Source organism: Chlamydomonas reinhardtii, chromosome 3 (genome assembly GCF_000002595.2).
Source record: "Chlamydomonas reinhardtii strain CC-503 cw92 mt+ chromosome 3, whole genome shotgun sequence".
In the NCBI taxonomy this organism is placed as follows: domain Eukaryota; kingdom Viridiplantae; phylum Chlorophyta; class Chlorophyceae; order Chlamydomonadales; family Chlamydomonadaceae; genus Chlamydomonas; species Chlamydomonas reinhardtii.
In genome coordinates, this window is record NC_057006.1 from 180,449 (window position 1) to 195,863 (window position 15,415).

General features: G+C 64.4%; 1 protein-coding gene across 1 annotated transcript; it reads right to left on the reverse strand.

The window, feature by feature from the left end:
• Nucleotides 1-1,321: 1,321 nt before the first annotated feature.
• On the reverse strand, nt 1,322-13,127 carry CHLRE_03g144264v5 (uncharacterized protein). The gene is made up of 19 exons (XM_043060373.1): nt 12,729-13,127; nt 12,574-12,616; nt 12,183-12,268; nt 11,964-11,992; nt 10,851-10,926; nt 10,240-10,462; nt 9,743-10,034; nt 9,062-9,524; nt 7,869-8,788; nt 7,393-7,659; nt 6,718-7,178; nt 6,256-6,498; nt 6,072-6,128; nt 5,894-5,956; nt 5,573-5,665; nt 5,245-5,325; nt 4,781-4,836; nt 4,525-4,564; nt 1,322-3,421 (listed from the first exon to the last, which is right to left on the reverse strand). Exons 1-19 carry the CDS (start codon nt 12,749-12,751, stop codon nt 3,347-3,349), a joined length of 3,591 nt encoding a protein of 1,196 aa, XP_042925502.1. The 5' UTR covers nt 12,752-13,127; the 3' UTR covers nt 1,322-3,346.
• Between the last annotated feature and the right edge of the window lie 2,288 nt (nt 13,128-15,415).

Genomic DNA, 15,415 nt, shown 5'->3' on the forward strand with positions numbered 1-15,415 from the left:
CACCGGGTTTCGCACCCCACAAAATCCAAATCCAAATCACATCACAGACTCCTTGCAGCGGTCCGACAGGGCCGCCTTTATGCTGAAAACTAGGGTTACAATTCCGACTGAGTCGGCGACCCTGGGTCAGCGCCGAAAAGATGTTTAATCATTTTCAGCGCAGTGCCGGCGAGATAGTGCCGCCCGAAGAGATGTCTAGGTAGCCATTCGCAGCCCGCAGGTTCATGGCTCAAAAGATTTAGCAGAATGCGCACAGGGGAAAAAGGCGCGAGACGGGGTGTCTGAATACCGCGTCATTACTCGGCAGACCTACTGCGCTGTCATCATTGTATCATGAAAGCCCTAAATTCATTGACGCGAGCCGGGAAATATGCACAGGGAAAAAAGGTGCAACATGGGGTCTCTTGTTTCTGCAGCTTTGCCCTGATCAGATAGAACAATAGATGCATGCTAACAAGAAAGGCACAATCCTTCAATGGGGCAGCGCTAGCTCGCTTGCGGGGCAAGCGCTTCGCAAGCGCTGCATGGGCACACGATAGCCCTGCAAAGTAGTCGCTTTACACCATACAATACATATAAGCAATTTTACAGCGAAGAACGCACGCAGAAGGAGGCTGATCAGCGACATGAATAAGCGACAGTTGCTTTGGCCCCTACATAGCACATTGGCAAATCAGTGCACAACAACATGATCACTTAGCAATTGACGGGGCGACGTCGCGGCTACGGCTACGACCCGCCGACAACCGCTTCATTCGTCGCTGGTCGCCGGTCGCCGGTGTCGGACCCGTTCCGACCCCACTCACCCCCGCGGCACACCTCCCCTGTCACCTCCCTCGTCACCTTCCCTGGCCAGAACCGCGTTGTTGCCGGCGGCAACCTGCCGCCTGAAGACGTTGCCAGATAGCTTTCACGGCCACCAAGGTTCAGGGCTCAAAGCGTCAGATTTATGCTGCATAATTAATGCTCGCTTCCCCCCGCCCCCCCCCCCGCCCCGCATTCCGTACCCAAGCTGCACGCCCGCTTCTGAACGTGCTGGACCCGCCACCTGTCATCATGGCTGATTATAAAGGCAAAAACAGCATCACCGGGACCGAGATATTTAAGCTGGCTGTAACACGTGACTTGGTGACTTATTTGGCTGGCTGCACGCTCGGACCCCATGTCTGCTTGCCTTGCCTGTCAATGCGTCCTTGGCCCTGTGAGCGAGGAGCACCGCCACGCCGTTCGCCGCATTCTCCGCATGCTCCTGACGACGCGGGCACGGGGCCAGCACGCCGGGTGTGAGGGGCGCAGGCAAGGGCGCAGGCAGCCATCGGCCTACCGGTGTGAGCGTGCGTTTGCGGCGCAGCCTGGCATCAAAACACGCCATGTGCTGATGTCCTAAACCTAGGTTTTGCCCGGCTTCATCTTGTTCGGCAGACACCGCCTGTACTCCACTCTTCTCCCCTGCTGTACTCGGATACATCACACCGAATTCAAAACTGAAGCGCCTTCGCGCAACTGTCGTACGGCCCCGTGCCAGTAAACGGGCCTGAAGCAATCACAGCCTCCGCTATGGGCAGCAACGAATGTGTCCACGGGTGCCTCCCCATCAGCGCTCAGCCCGGAGATACTGCGGCGGTACGCGACTGAAGAGCAGCGGGGGCCATCAAACACGTTGCGCCTCCGACGCACATGTGGGGCTGTGAGCCCGCGCGCGCTCAGCGACAGGCTTGGAACCGCGATCACGCCCCTGCACTGCGTGTCACGCCAATGACGGGCAGTGCCATTGCCTTGCCCACCAGCCATGCACCAGCGCGCCTGTGGCTCAAACGACACCCATAGGGTGAAGTAACCAAAGATGAAGTGCGGACGCTGAGCGCGGCAACCCCGTTGGCAGGACCGGGCGTCCGAGCTTGCACACAAGAGAGCCATGTTTCGTTCAGCATCTACCCGCTCACGCATACACCGCCCCTCGTCTTCTTATGCAGTTGGATCGCCATAAACGTAATTTTGCAAGGGCAGGACAGCCTTACGAGGCGGGAAGAATAATCGTCAATGTTGGATAGGGGATACTACAACTGTTGGCACTGTAAGGGCAACCCCGCGCCGGGCCTACAATTTAAAGAGGCAGTAAAGGGCACAAGATTAGGGGCACCACCTGGTACAACACACACACACACACACACACACACACACACACACACACACACACACACACACACACACACACACACACACACACACACACATGCACATGCACTACACACACACACTGCCGCTGTTGCCCTGTGCCGCACACGGCATCACTCAGACACCATCCGCGCGCCACCACCTCCAGCCCTGAGAAAGCAGGGCCTCGCCTTGAGGCCCACGCCAGGGGTGCCGTGATCAGTGCCGCCAAGTGTTCGCCAGTAGTAATCTTTCACCCATTCAATTCGAAAAGGACAAAACACTGCTGTGTTTGTCCACAGCGCCATTCCATTAATACCGCTGCTCTGCATGCCTGCATGCACGCCTGCACATGTGCGCCCCACTGCCCCGTGCCGTCCACCCGCCCGGCATCACAGAGGCAATCCCCCGCTGCCGCACCCGTGCTCTTCCCTGGCGCAATATTGGTGCTATCATCCAGCAACCGCCACTTTATTAGGCAGCGCAAATGCAAACCTAAACAACTTACGTCATACGTCATACGGCCTGCAACCTGCACGCTGCCGGTACAATGCAATTGCTGAAGCGGTTGATTTGTTGCTCATACAGTGCCGCTTGTTGTGTGGATATCATGTCTCGCACACATCAAGTTGCTCTGGGTCTCGCCGCTCCAGATCCTACTCTACCGAGTATCGTAATGTAATAGGACATTGATACAGTTGTAAGGGTTTTAGGTACAGCCCTCACACCTTCTTGGACACGCCGCAACCGCGTGCTACAGCAACCCTCACTCCTGCTGTCCTGTGCCAGGAGTGTAAAGTACGACACCACGTGGCGGCGGCTAGTCACTGCGTGCCCCGCAGGCTGCGCCCCTCCCACCGCTCACAAAACGTGTTGCTGCTCCCTGGCTGACCCCATCACTGATCGCCCAGCTGACAACTTCACTCGCCATGTTCCGAAATGATCAAATTCACGCATACTGTCCCTGCTTCACCACCCTGCCGTTGTCGCTGCCGCTGCCGCCAGAGGAGCGGACCCTGTGCTGCCGGCCGTGGTCGTGGTCGTGGTCGTGGACCACTGCAGCGCTAGCCAATGCTGCTTTGACTGCTGGTGTTGCTGCCGCTGCTGCTGATCCTGCTGTTGTTGCTGCTGCTCCCTCTCTTGCTCCTGCTACGGCTGCAGCTGCTACAGCCGCCTACTGCTGGGCCTACTGCTACTGCTGCAGGCGCAGGTCGCGGCGCTGCAGGTCCTCCTGGAGCAGCAGCAGGTCCTTCACCAGGTCAGCGGCCTGCAGGGGATTGGAGGGAGGGGGGGAGCAGCAGAGAGTGAGCGAGAGACGGGGGCACGCACGTGGTGCGCCAGTAGTGTGAAGTGCCGGGGAGCGGGGCGGGGCGGGTGCCGTGACGTCGTGCGCGGGAGGCAGGCGGGCGGGTGGAAGCAACCCGGGTTCACTTCAGTTTGGGGCACCGTCCCAAAACTGGACAACCTTTGGACCCGTGTTTAGACGTGGTAGTACAGTCCGACGTGGAAACCAACCTTACCTACCCCGACGAGGGCAGCGTACAGTACGTAGTACAGTACGTAATACGTAGTACGCATACTACGAACTATGCAACCCTGCCTGTCGTGTCAGATTCACCGTCCGACTGTACTACCACTGCCGTACGGCCCTTCCCGTGCGGGGGGTCATGGGGGTGGGCCGGGGGGGTTTCACGACGCCAAACTGGTCTCCCCTGAGTCCCCCACGCTCTCAGCCCCTCCGTACATGTAGTAATGACTTGCTGGTCAAGTGGGAGGGCGGTCCACGCTCGCCTGAGGTCGAAATGGGCGGGTTTTGGCCCGCCAGCCATGCACCCGATGGGCGCATGTCGGTCCGATCGGGCCAAAGTGTGCTGGAGAGAGCAGTAACTCACTCAATATGTTATTAAGATACCCAATATTGCACTGGAATGTACCCCGGGACAAAATGCGAGGCTCTGCCGACCAGCAATTTCGCGACCGGAGTCCCTCACACCGCCACATTTTCAATGCTCTATCATTGCCGTGTCTATTATTGACTATACGGAGCACTTTGCACGGCTTTTCAAGGGCTAAACGCTGCCCTTCGTGCACGTTGTCGCGGCATGTCGCTGCATTTTGCGAGCTCGGTGAGCGGACAGGCCGCTCCAGGGACTAAAACAGCAAGTCATAACATATAAACGTCATGTATGAGCATTAGACGAGGTTTGGTCTTTGGACGGTGCGGCGTGTATGGGCACGCCCCCGAGTGAACCCGGGTTGGGTGGAAGTGGATCTCCAGGCACACGGACGGCGTGAGGGATAGAGGGGGGGCGGTGCGAGCACCGGGATCGCGTGTGACACACAGGGGCAAACACGGCACGGTGTGCTCACCGCGGGGCGGCGCATCGGCTCGTACTCGAAGCACCGCCACCTGCGCCGCAAAACGCATGCAATTGGAGACCACACAGCAGTGAAAATGTTGTTGATATCTTATACGTGTGTGTGTGTGTGTGGTTTGCGTGGTGATGTATGATGGCAATCAGATGGCATGATGCGAGTATGCTGGAGCTGCGCCTCGGCCGCGTGTGCTGCACCGCACCGCACCGCACCGCACCGCGCCGCGCCGCGCCGCTACTCTGGCACTCACAGCAGGCGCTTGAGCTTGTGCGGGCAGCGCTCCTCGGGCAGGTGGTGCACCAGCAGCTGCGGAGGCGGGGGCGGGGTGGTCCGAGAGGTTGGGGGTTGGAAGTCGTTGGAGAGGGCCGTTCGCAGGAGCGCGCCGGCGAAGTGGAATGCAAGGAAGGCATCAGCCACAGGGTAGCGCAGAGAGTGGTCGGATGGGGGCGAACGGGTTGCGTGCAATGACTGGACGAGCGGGTCCAACCCCATGCTGCCGACCGCGAGTGCTGTGCCCTGCCCCGATTGCCGACATGAAGCTCCCGGATCCAGTCAGGCCCCAGCCCCAGCCCCAGCCCCAGCCCCAGCCCCAGCCCCAGCCCCAGCCCCAGCCCCAGCCCCAGCCCCAGCCCCAGCCCCAGCCCCAGCCCCAGCCGGCATCCTGTCAGCCGCACCTCATGCCTCTCCGCGCCTCTCTCCGCACCCAACTCCCACCTGTCTCTTGTGCAGGCTGATCTGCACCGCGATGAGCACCATGTTGAGACCCGCCCAGGGCTCCTCGCCGGTCAGCATACTCTGTAGGGGGCCACCCACGACGCGGGGTTCCAGGCATGACTAGTTGTTAAGGGAAGACGGGGGCGTTCAGGGGCGGAGATGATGTGGCGGGTCCCATCAGGTAAGAGGCTGGGGGTGCCCACCACATGCGCCCACCACATGCGCCCACCAGGACTCACCTACCTCACCGGCTGCCGCTGGCTCCCTGCGACCCCTGTCACCGCACCGCCACCCCCCCCCCCGCACACACGAGTACACGACCACTCACCCACAGCACCACGCCAAAGCTGTAGATGTCGGCCTGGTGCTTGACCAGCCCCAGGTTGGCGGCGTCAAAGCACTCGGGAGCAATGAAGGCGGGCTGGGGAGGGAGGCAGGGAAGGGGGGAAGGAAGGTCAGCATGTGATCCAGGCCCAGAACCCGAGCCGGAGGACACGAAGGCGCTGCATGCGGACGCCGGGCACGGGCAGGCAAAGGACACAAGCGACATTAGTGCATGTGCCCCTACCACCGAGTCATATTGCGCAGGAACCGCGGGAGAGATGCTGCGAGTCCCGGACCCCCCGTCCCCACGAGCGCCCCTGCTCACCGTGCCCGCCTCCGGGTGGGCGGTGGCCTGTGTGGCCAGCCGGATGCGGCTCAGACCAAAGTCCTGCGGGCAGCAGGTGCACAACGAAACACCCGCGTTAGAAAAACGACAAGTGAGCGTGCTTCGGGATGGGCGAAAGATGCGGGCTGGGCTCTACAAGCATTTGGCCGACACGCACCGTGAGCTTGACCACTGGCCGGTCGGTGTGCGCGCCGTTCAGCAGCACGTTGGCGGGCTGCAGGGCGTGTGCGTGTGTGGCAGGGTTGGGAGGTAGCGGGCGGTGAGAGGCTGCAAGTCGTCACGGCGCAGGAGTCCTGCCAATAGCCGCAAGAGCCGCACGTCCCTGGCCCGCCCAGCCGCACCTTGAGGTCCCTGTGCACCACTCCCGGGTGCAGGTACTCCAGGCCCCGCGCGATCTGCAGCGCGATGTGCAGCACCTTGGGCAGCGGCAGCAGCTGCGGCGGGCTGCTGCTGCCCCGAGCCCCCCCGTAGATGAGCTTGTCCAGGCTGGTCTCCATCGCCTCCATCACCAGGCTCAGGCGCGGCGGCGTCAGGCACACAGCCAGCAGCTGCACGATGCACGGGTGATGGCAGCGGCCCAGGATCTGCGGCAGCAGGGTGATGGGAGGTTGGGAGGCTGGTTAAGAGGAAGTGAGAGTGCGATGTGACCTTCGGGGCTGAGAACATGCGTGCGGCGGCAGTCACGGAGGCCGGGTCGGGCATGCGGGGGTGCGCCCAGACGCGAGGCGACCTCCATACCAGCACACCAGAAAATGATGACATCGTTATGTTGTACATGCCCTGGACGCACCCCAGCAACGCACCTGCACCTCGTGGTGGAATGAGTCCAGCTGGCCGTCGCGGTCGTCTTCCCGCCCACACTCCGGAGCCGGCGCAGGCCAGGCCACGGGCGGCGGCAGCACAAAGCCTCCCCCTGGTCCTGGTGATGGGGGTGCTTGTGGCAGCGGCTGGCCTCCGCCTCCGCCTCCAGATGCGGCTCGGGCTCCGGCTCCTGCTGCGGCGGGGCCGCCCAACACCATCTGGCTCTGCCGCAGGACATCGCCGCCGTGGCGCCCGCCGCCGCCGCCGCCGCCCGCCGCCGCCGCCCTAGCAGTCGCCACACCCACCGCGCCGCCGCCACCCTCGCATGCCTCCTGCTGCGCACTGCCCGGCGCGCCACTGGCCTGGGGCAGCTGGCCCTGTGCCGGCAGCCCGTGCAGCTGCTGCAGGTCGGGCGATGGCGGGAGCGCCTCGGTCTCGAGAAGACTGGCTTGGTCTGTGGGGACTGGGGAGGCCAGGGGTGCGTGTGCAAGAGTGGGACCGGATGGCTCGGCGGGTGCAGCGACAGAGCAGGATGGGGCCGGGGGAGGGTAAACGGCCGGCGCCTCAGCTGCATGCACCGACCCGACATGCTCCGGCGCGTTCCCCAGGCAGGGCGGAGCAGGGTGCCGGGGTGAACCCGCTGCGCACGCGCACGTATGCAGCCACTGCCCTCTCACCTTTGGCGGCTGCTGCTGCTGCTGCTGCCGCGGCCGCCCCCACGCCCCTCAGCTGGCCGCTGTCCTGCGACTCATACAACACACTGGGACTCAGGACCGGGCCGTCGCCGTCATGCCCGCCGCCCGGACCCCATGCGCCCGCGTCTGCAGGCGCCCCCGCAGCAGCCTCTCCAGGCCGCGATGGCTGCGGCGCCGGCTGTGCCAATGGCACGTGTATGACCTTGACCGCCACCCGCTGGCCGCGGTAGAGCCCCTCGTACACACGGCCTGCGAGGGAGAGGTGCAGGGACGGCCGCGCGTGGGCCTCAGCGGCGGGACCTCAACGGCCTGGGGAGCAGGCTGGCAGCACACCTGACAGCTGCTGCACACTAGCAACAGCCGGCTTTTGGACATACACATGTCACCACGGCGCCCAATGCGAGGAGCCCCTCCAAGAAGCCCGTCCCTGACCCCTCGGCGCCCCTGACCGCACTCACCGAAGCCGCCCCGCCCCAGCACTGTGGGCAGCAGTGTGACCTGGTTCACCGCCGCCATAGCACTGCCTGTGCCGGTGCCGCTGTCGCAGCCGCCGCTGTCGCCGCTGCTGTCCAGCTCCGGCCGCGCCGCACACGTGCTGGTGCCGCACATGGTGGCAGCAGGGCTGCTGCTGGCGGTGCCGGTGCCGGTGCCGGTGCGGCCGCGGCTACCAGGCCCGCTGCCGGCAGGAGCTGCGGCGCCTGCAGGCGGCGGGAGCAGCGCTGCTCCTCCTGCTCCCACGTTGACGACAACACCGCTGGCAATGGCTCTTCCTGCGTTGGCAGGGCCTGTCCCCGCCAGCAGATGGACACGGCCCGCCCCCGGCCCCGCCGCAGCTCCCGCTGCAGTGGCCCTACTGGCCAGCTCAGGGCCCGGGCCGGTCCCCAGCACCAGCGTCACTGAAGTGTCAAGGTCTGGCCGCTGGGGCGTCAGCGGCGACAGCACCTCACCGGCTGCGCCCTCAGTAGCACCCGCACCCGCACTGGCACCTGGCACAGTGCCCGCCCAGCTGTGCAGGTGCGCCCGGCTGCTGCTGGCGGCGGAGCTGGCCGCAGCGCCGCACTGGAATAGCCCCTCCGTGGACCCTCCCGGCGGCGATGCGGCCGGCCAAGCCCCACCACTGCCGCTGCCGCTCCCGCAGCCACTGCCACCTCCAGCCGCCTGCTCCGGCAGCCCCGGCCTGGGCTCCGCACCGCCCGGCGCCATGCCGCCACCACATGCCGCTGCGGCTGTGCCGGCGGCGCCAGCTGCACCCGCCGTGGAGCGCAGGCCGGTGTTGCACGCTGCCGGCCCCCGCGCCGTGGGGGTCCAGGCGCCACCGCCGCCTGATAGCGCTATGGCAGTGGTGGCGAGCGCGCTGGCGGCGAGGGTGGAAAATGCGCTGCAGGCCGGCAGGGCGGCACCACCACGCAGGCAAGTCAGCGGAGGACACGACGGCACGCGCACAGAGCAGCAAGACCGTCTGAATGCGGAATAACCGATGGGCAGACTGGCTCCCCAACACAGTCTCGAGCCAGGTTCGAGACACCCGCAGAGCCCCAGCCCACACCTTGTACACGAGTGCGCGCATGTCTCCCGCGCCGCTTCAACCCATCGGCACTGACCCGCACGCCCACGCCAGCCCAGCGCCCTGCCCCCCAGTCCACTGACTCACCAATCGCTGGAGGATTCCAGTCCCGCCGCAGTCCGGCTGCCCGCCACGTGCGGACTGCCGCCGCTCTCAAAGAACCCAGCACCGCCACAGGCCGTGCAGAGGCCGCAGCCACACGCGGCGGCGCTGCCACCCTGCGCGGCGCCGCAGCAGCAGCTGCCGCCGCCGCAGCTCCCCAGCGCCATGCGAGCCGCCCAGCTACAGCCCCGCGGCGGCGGCAGCTCCAGGGGTGGCGTCGCTGTGAGGGCTCCCGTTGTCAGCTGGGAGCCAGTGCCTCCCCCACTGGCAGGCGCACTGCCGCTGCCGCTGCTGTCGCCCTCGCCCGCCTCTGGCTGCTTCCGCGGCTGCGCTGCGCTCTGCCCCATGCCCAGTTGCGCCCGCAGCCGCAATCGCCGGCGCCGGTGCCGCAGCAGCAGCACCGCACCCATGGCCACTGCCGCCGCCAGCAGCACACCTCCAGCTACTCCTGTGGATGCAGGAGGGCGACGAGTCCTGAGCCACACGGGCATGGTGCGACAGGGCCACGGCACACACGCGGGCGGCCGTAACCCCTGCTACGACAGCCCCCACCCGCACTTCGCTACACGCGCCGTCTCTCACGGCCCCGTCGTCCACACCTCCACTTCCCCGGCCCAGTCGCTGGCCAACCCCGCCACGTGCACCCAACCCTAGCTCCGTGCACACCTCCCACAACGGCGCCGACCAGCACCCCCGCCCGAGTGCCGTCAGCGCCAGACGCGGCCGCCGCCGCTGCAATGGCCCTGCCCGGCACAGGCAGCGGCGGTGGCGCGAGGGGCGGCCAGTCGTCGCCCGTGCCGCCCGCCGTGGCGCCGCCCGCTGGCTCGGCCGGCGGCGGCTGGCGCTGCGCGAGTATGGCCGCGTGTGTGGCTGTGGAGCAGCCCACCAGCCCCAGCGCCGCGATGCAGTCGTCCGCCAGCACCTCGGAGCACAGCACCAGCACGTCCGTGAAGTACAGCTGGGGGGGAGAGGGAGAGGGAGAGAGGGAGAGGGGAAGGGCCGAAGGGGGGTGCAGGAATGATCAAGGATAGGACGACGTCGGTGGTGAAGAGGCGCAGGGTTGCTTGAGAGGGGGCCTTCTTCGCACGTACCGCTACCCCCATCCCTGCTTCCCCCCTCCATGGACGGCTGCCCCCCCCCCCCTCCTCTCGCCCCCCTCTCACCAGGTAGCCGTTCCTGGACACCAGGCCGCTGCTGGGGCTGAGGTCGGCGCCGTACGCCGCCAAGTCCGCGTAGCGCGCCGCGTACAGGTAGCAGCGCTGCAGCGGCGGCGCGGCGGGGCTGCTGGAGCAGTTGCCGGGCGGCGCGGGCAGTGGCGCGGAGAAGTCGAAGGAGGTGTTGCCGGGCAGCTCCGGTGGCCGCTGAGGCAGGAAGGCGGCGGTCAGCCTGTGGGGGCGCATTTGGGGGGTGGGGGCGGGCAGGGGTGGTTGGGAAGCGCGAGAATAGCGGTTCAACACCGTGTGCAGGGCATGTGAGGTGAGGAAAACAGAGCAGCTGAGAACGCAAAGAAGACGTGTATGTGTACCGGTGTGTACCGGTGTGTGGGCGACAGGGCCTGCAGCGGAGGTTGTTGCGGGGGGGGGGGGGCGGGACGTGCACCCCTCCTCCCGCGGCTGGGCCGCCAGTGCAGCCGCAGTGCCAGCGGGCAGTGCGGACACACGCCTGACACCGCAACCCGGGCGGGCATACCCCTGCACCAGCCGACCCGCCCGCCCTTGCGGCCGGTGCACCCTCCCCCCCACCCCCACCACCACCCCCGCGTCATCGCACTCACCCGCTGAGTATGGAGAGCGGGAAGCACACCTCGGGCAGTGTGTAGCTGGCGTCCAGATGCATGGTCGCCAGCTCGCCTGCAGGGGGCCGGGGTGGTGGAGCGCCGCACCGCCGTGAGAAGCAAGTGTGGAGATGCAGAGGGCATAACAGGCAGACCAGGAGACTAATATGCACAGCACGGGGAGTTAGCGAGTGGTGGGGCATGGGCGGGGGCAGCAGGTGCGGCGCGGCGTTGGGTTATGGAAAGCAGGAGAACGGCACACACACACGCACACACACACACACACACACACACACACACACACACACACACACACACACACACACACACACACACACACACAGCCCCCGCCGGCCCATGGTGCTGACACCCCATTTGCATTTGCCGTCATGCATGCGCCCATGCCGTCCCCCGCCTGTTTACTTGCTCGTGGTCGCCCACCCTCCGTCTCTTTCCTAAATCGCGCAACCCCTAGTATAGTTAATTGGGCTGGGAGTGGGCTGCGTGTTTGCTCTTGCTCGTCGCGCGCCGCCGCGCTAACATGTTCCTTCGCTCTTGTTCGTGACACTCCCCTGCTGCCGCCCTGTGCTCTGTTGTTTTCTTATTCGCTCGTAGGTGAGAATTTCATCGAGGATTGGGCGGGAGCTTGGACTTAGCGGCCAGGAGTAGCGACGCGGAGCTAGGAATTGTAGGAGTGCCTGGGCCTCACGGTACCGTGAGCACATGCATGGGTTTGCACCCTTGAGAGCGTGTGGACACTAATCCCCCCTCGAGGTTAGAGTAGCGGGGGTTGCGCGATTTCCGGTTGGTAAGACCGGCGGCTCACAGCAGCAGGTATGCGAGGTAACTTCAGGTAACATCCGTAAACCGTCGCTTTGCTGCATCGCATACACTGTCTTTGCGCAACGTTTTCCTTGTGCTCTTTAACACACACACACACCGCGTAATCCGCGGCCGTAACTCTGCATCGCATACACTGTCCTACGCGTAATGCTTTCCTTGTGCTCTCTAACACACACACACACACACACACACACACACACACACACACACACACACACACACACACACACACACACACACACACACACACACACACGCGCGTGTGCGGACCTGGTATCGCCGGCGCAAACATGTCCAGCCTGTGCACGTGCCGCACACCGGTGGGGGCGAGGGAGGATGAGCATAAAAGGGGGGCTTGACATGGGGGCTTGGCAATATACACACTGGAGTGAGAGCGACACAAATGTTGCCCAGTCAGACCACCCGGTCCTCGTTCCAGTCTTGTGCCTGCTGGCTCCAGAGCCCCACGCCCCCGCCTCCCCGACCCACCCCGGCGTCTGGGTGATTGAGCCGGCGCGCATGTGGGTCAGGACCACCCAGCGCATGGTGGCGAACACGCCGTTGGCCAGCCGGACCTGGATGAAGGGCGCAGGGGGGGGGTGTAGCAGCGGCGGGTGGGAGCAGCAGGACACGCCAAGCGGGCGCGCGGTGAGGGCGAAGGCGAAGGCAGGCACACAGCTGGCCGTGGCGGCACTGTGTGTACTGCTGTACCGCTAGAGCTAGAGCGCCCCCCCCCACGAGGGACAGCTGATGGAGCAGCTGGACCCTGCGAGTGGGTCGGCAGCGCCCCACCGCACCACACCTGGGACGGGCTCACACACGACGAGCGGTGGCCTGGCCACTCCCAACCACTTCCCATGGCCTCCAGCCCCCAGCCCACCTTGCCGCGAACATCTGGGCTGCCAAGATCCAGAATGGAGGGGCTGTGGCATGCCGTGCGTACGGCAGGTTTGAGCAGGCGAGTCAGGGCCAAGCAGGTGTTAGTCAGGCCTGCTTGGTGAGCTTGCCTGAGCAGCCAGCAGCACGAACACGCACCTGGTAGCCGACAGACCCCGCATCGTGTAATTCCTTGTAACAACGATGACATCGTCGAACTCGCTGAAATCGCTGACGCGCACACGGCATGCGGGTGGCAACACTAATGTGCCAACTGTGGGGTCCGCCAAAGAGCGAACAAAGTCAAGTCCTGACTCTATAAATACTGTCCTTATTGCTGATGGCTGGCCAAGCGCAACCTGAAGCAACACAACCAGCAGCGCGAGCAGCGCGAGCCGCACCATCTGTGCCTTATCCTAAGAGAACTAAGAAGCTATACATATCAGCAATCATTCCTGGAACCAGTCCCGGCAGAGTCCGGAGCAAGTCCCCCAGGATGACACTCCGGTTGCGCGTTGCTCAATCCGCGAACCCTGTCAAAATCACGCAAGTGATTTATACGTAACATATAGCGAATCGCGTAGCTAGTGTAAAGAAACCTAGGATGTGTGAGAATCGGGCGGGCACGCGGGCCCTGGATTGCCTCTGGCACCGTCCTCCCTCGCCGACATTGCCTAGGAGGCCGCTAGCGCCCTACAAGTAATAAGTAGTCATATGGCATCCATCCAGCACGATGTAACCGCGGGGGACCCCAGTTAGAGTTAGAATCCCCGCCGTACGACACGGGCAACGAATAGCGAAGTGCTTTCGAAACGAACCCAGAAATTTGCTGAAGTTCCGGGTTTCAGATTCCGGTTCCATGCTTGCACTCTAGAGGCACATATTTGTCAGCGGGGTGCCAGGCGGGTACCGTGTCTGGAGCGTGGGCCGCGCTGGGCCGCGTGTCAGTCCTGTGCTTCCTCTGGCCTCTGGGGTCCAGAGCAGGGTGATCGTTTTCCTGCACGTTGCGTGATCCGGTACGAGCCGCAAACACATACAAAAGGGGCACGTGGCTGGCGCCGATCTCTATCCGTGGTCTCTCATGGGTCTCCCTTTCGTCTATGTTTGCGGCTCGTCTTCCATCCAGCTCCGGTGCCGCTGCCATCTGTACACAGGCGGCATCCCTTGATGATGGCTACGATCCACGACAAGCACTGGGCCTGCCGCAGTTCCGCCTCAGGGCGCGGCGCCAGGCGCTGGCCCAGGCTGGCCAGCGGTTGCGGCTGCCAGGACTGGCGCCATGAGATGCCGCACGCCCTGGCGCGCAGGCGGTGCAGCTGGAAGTGGATGTGCTGGTAGGAGGCTCATCACGGCTTTGCTGGCTGCCAGCGATGAGGACCCCAGACCCAGCGTTACCGTGTCCTTGCCCCAGTCCCGTAGCGGTGTGGGGCATCGGCCAGTTGTTAATTATGCTAGGGGCGGAAGGGGCGCCTTAATTATGTGTGGCAAGGAAAGGCACGCGTGGATGGCGTGTGGAATGCGCACACCCTGGCCGTGCCTTGAACGCCCCCGCACTGGTGGCCCGAGCCTTTGCCCTCGCCCCCAAATGGAACTGGGCGTGGCGCCATCGACCCATCGTCCGTCCACCGATTTGCAGTCAGTCCTCCCTGATGCTGCGGGGCTCAGACCATTCTTCAGCTGTACAAAGCTGACACCCTTTCTCACATCATTCACATGTCCACACGTCCGGACCACTCACTGCAACAGTTACCTGAGGTGCGTCTGTCCGCCCGCCCCCTTCTCCTCTGCAGCTCGTCAAAAACACCGTGTCCAGTCCGACACACTCACGCTTTCTTTACTATCACTCTGAAATCACGCACTACTACGGCCCACAATCACTTGCATCCCCACCACCGGCTCTCACTGAGTGCGTCTGTCCCTCACAGCAGGTTGCCGGCCGGTGTCTGGTTACTGTTTAGGGTCTTTGTTGGCGAGCATGGCACCGCGCAGTATGTGCTAGGCCTCAGCAGTGAGGAGGGTTGTGGCTAGCGGGTTTCCCGCGGTTCGGTTTGTTGCCGGCTGTGCTTGTGCATGACAGCGGGACTTGGCAGGCGGTCCGTGCCTGGACAAACTGACCCCGCCTTTGTCCGACAGAGGAGGTAGACGCTTGCGGCCTCAGACTGGAGGCGTGGCGTGGGCACAGCCCACTTTTCCCTTGCGAGGGGAAAACCGCATATCGTGTCAGCTATACAAAGCCCTTGTCCCACCCTTACCCAGTCCTCAGTGTGCAACCCTCCGCCAGCTTCGGCACGTCCCGCGCCTGCACTTCTGCACGAGACTGGTACGTACTACGTAGCCCGAAAGCCAGCCCCAGCCACCACAGCCGTGCATGCCCCAGCCGGCTCATCCATGGCATGAATGCGCCACTACAAGAGACGGTCCGGCGAGGGCCCTGTGGGGGCCCTGCATGTGGACTGGGGGCTCGGGGAGCAGCAGCCACCGAAACCCAAGGGCACCCCTCCGGGGCAAAGCAAGGGTAGACCGGGGCCTCAAAAAAACAGGCGAAGCAACCACCAAACTCACAGAACGGAGCAAGAAGGAGGGGAGGGGAGGCAGGAGGGGAGGCAGGAGGGGGGGGCGGGAGGGGAGGGGAGGGGAGGGGGAGGGGAGGGTAGGGGAGGGGGAGGGGAGGGTAGGGGAGGGGAGGGGAGGCAGGAGGGGAGGCAGGAGGGGGGGCGGGAGGGGAAGGGGAGGGGAGGGGAGGGGAGGGGAGGGGAGGGGAGGGGAGGGGAGGGGAGGGGAGGGGAGGGGAGGGGAGGGGAGGGGAGGGGAGGGGAGGGGAGGGGAGGGGAGGGGAGGGGAGGGGA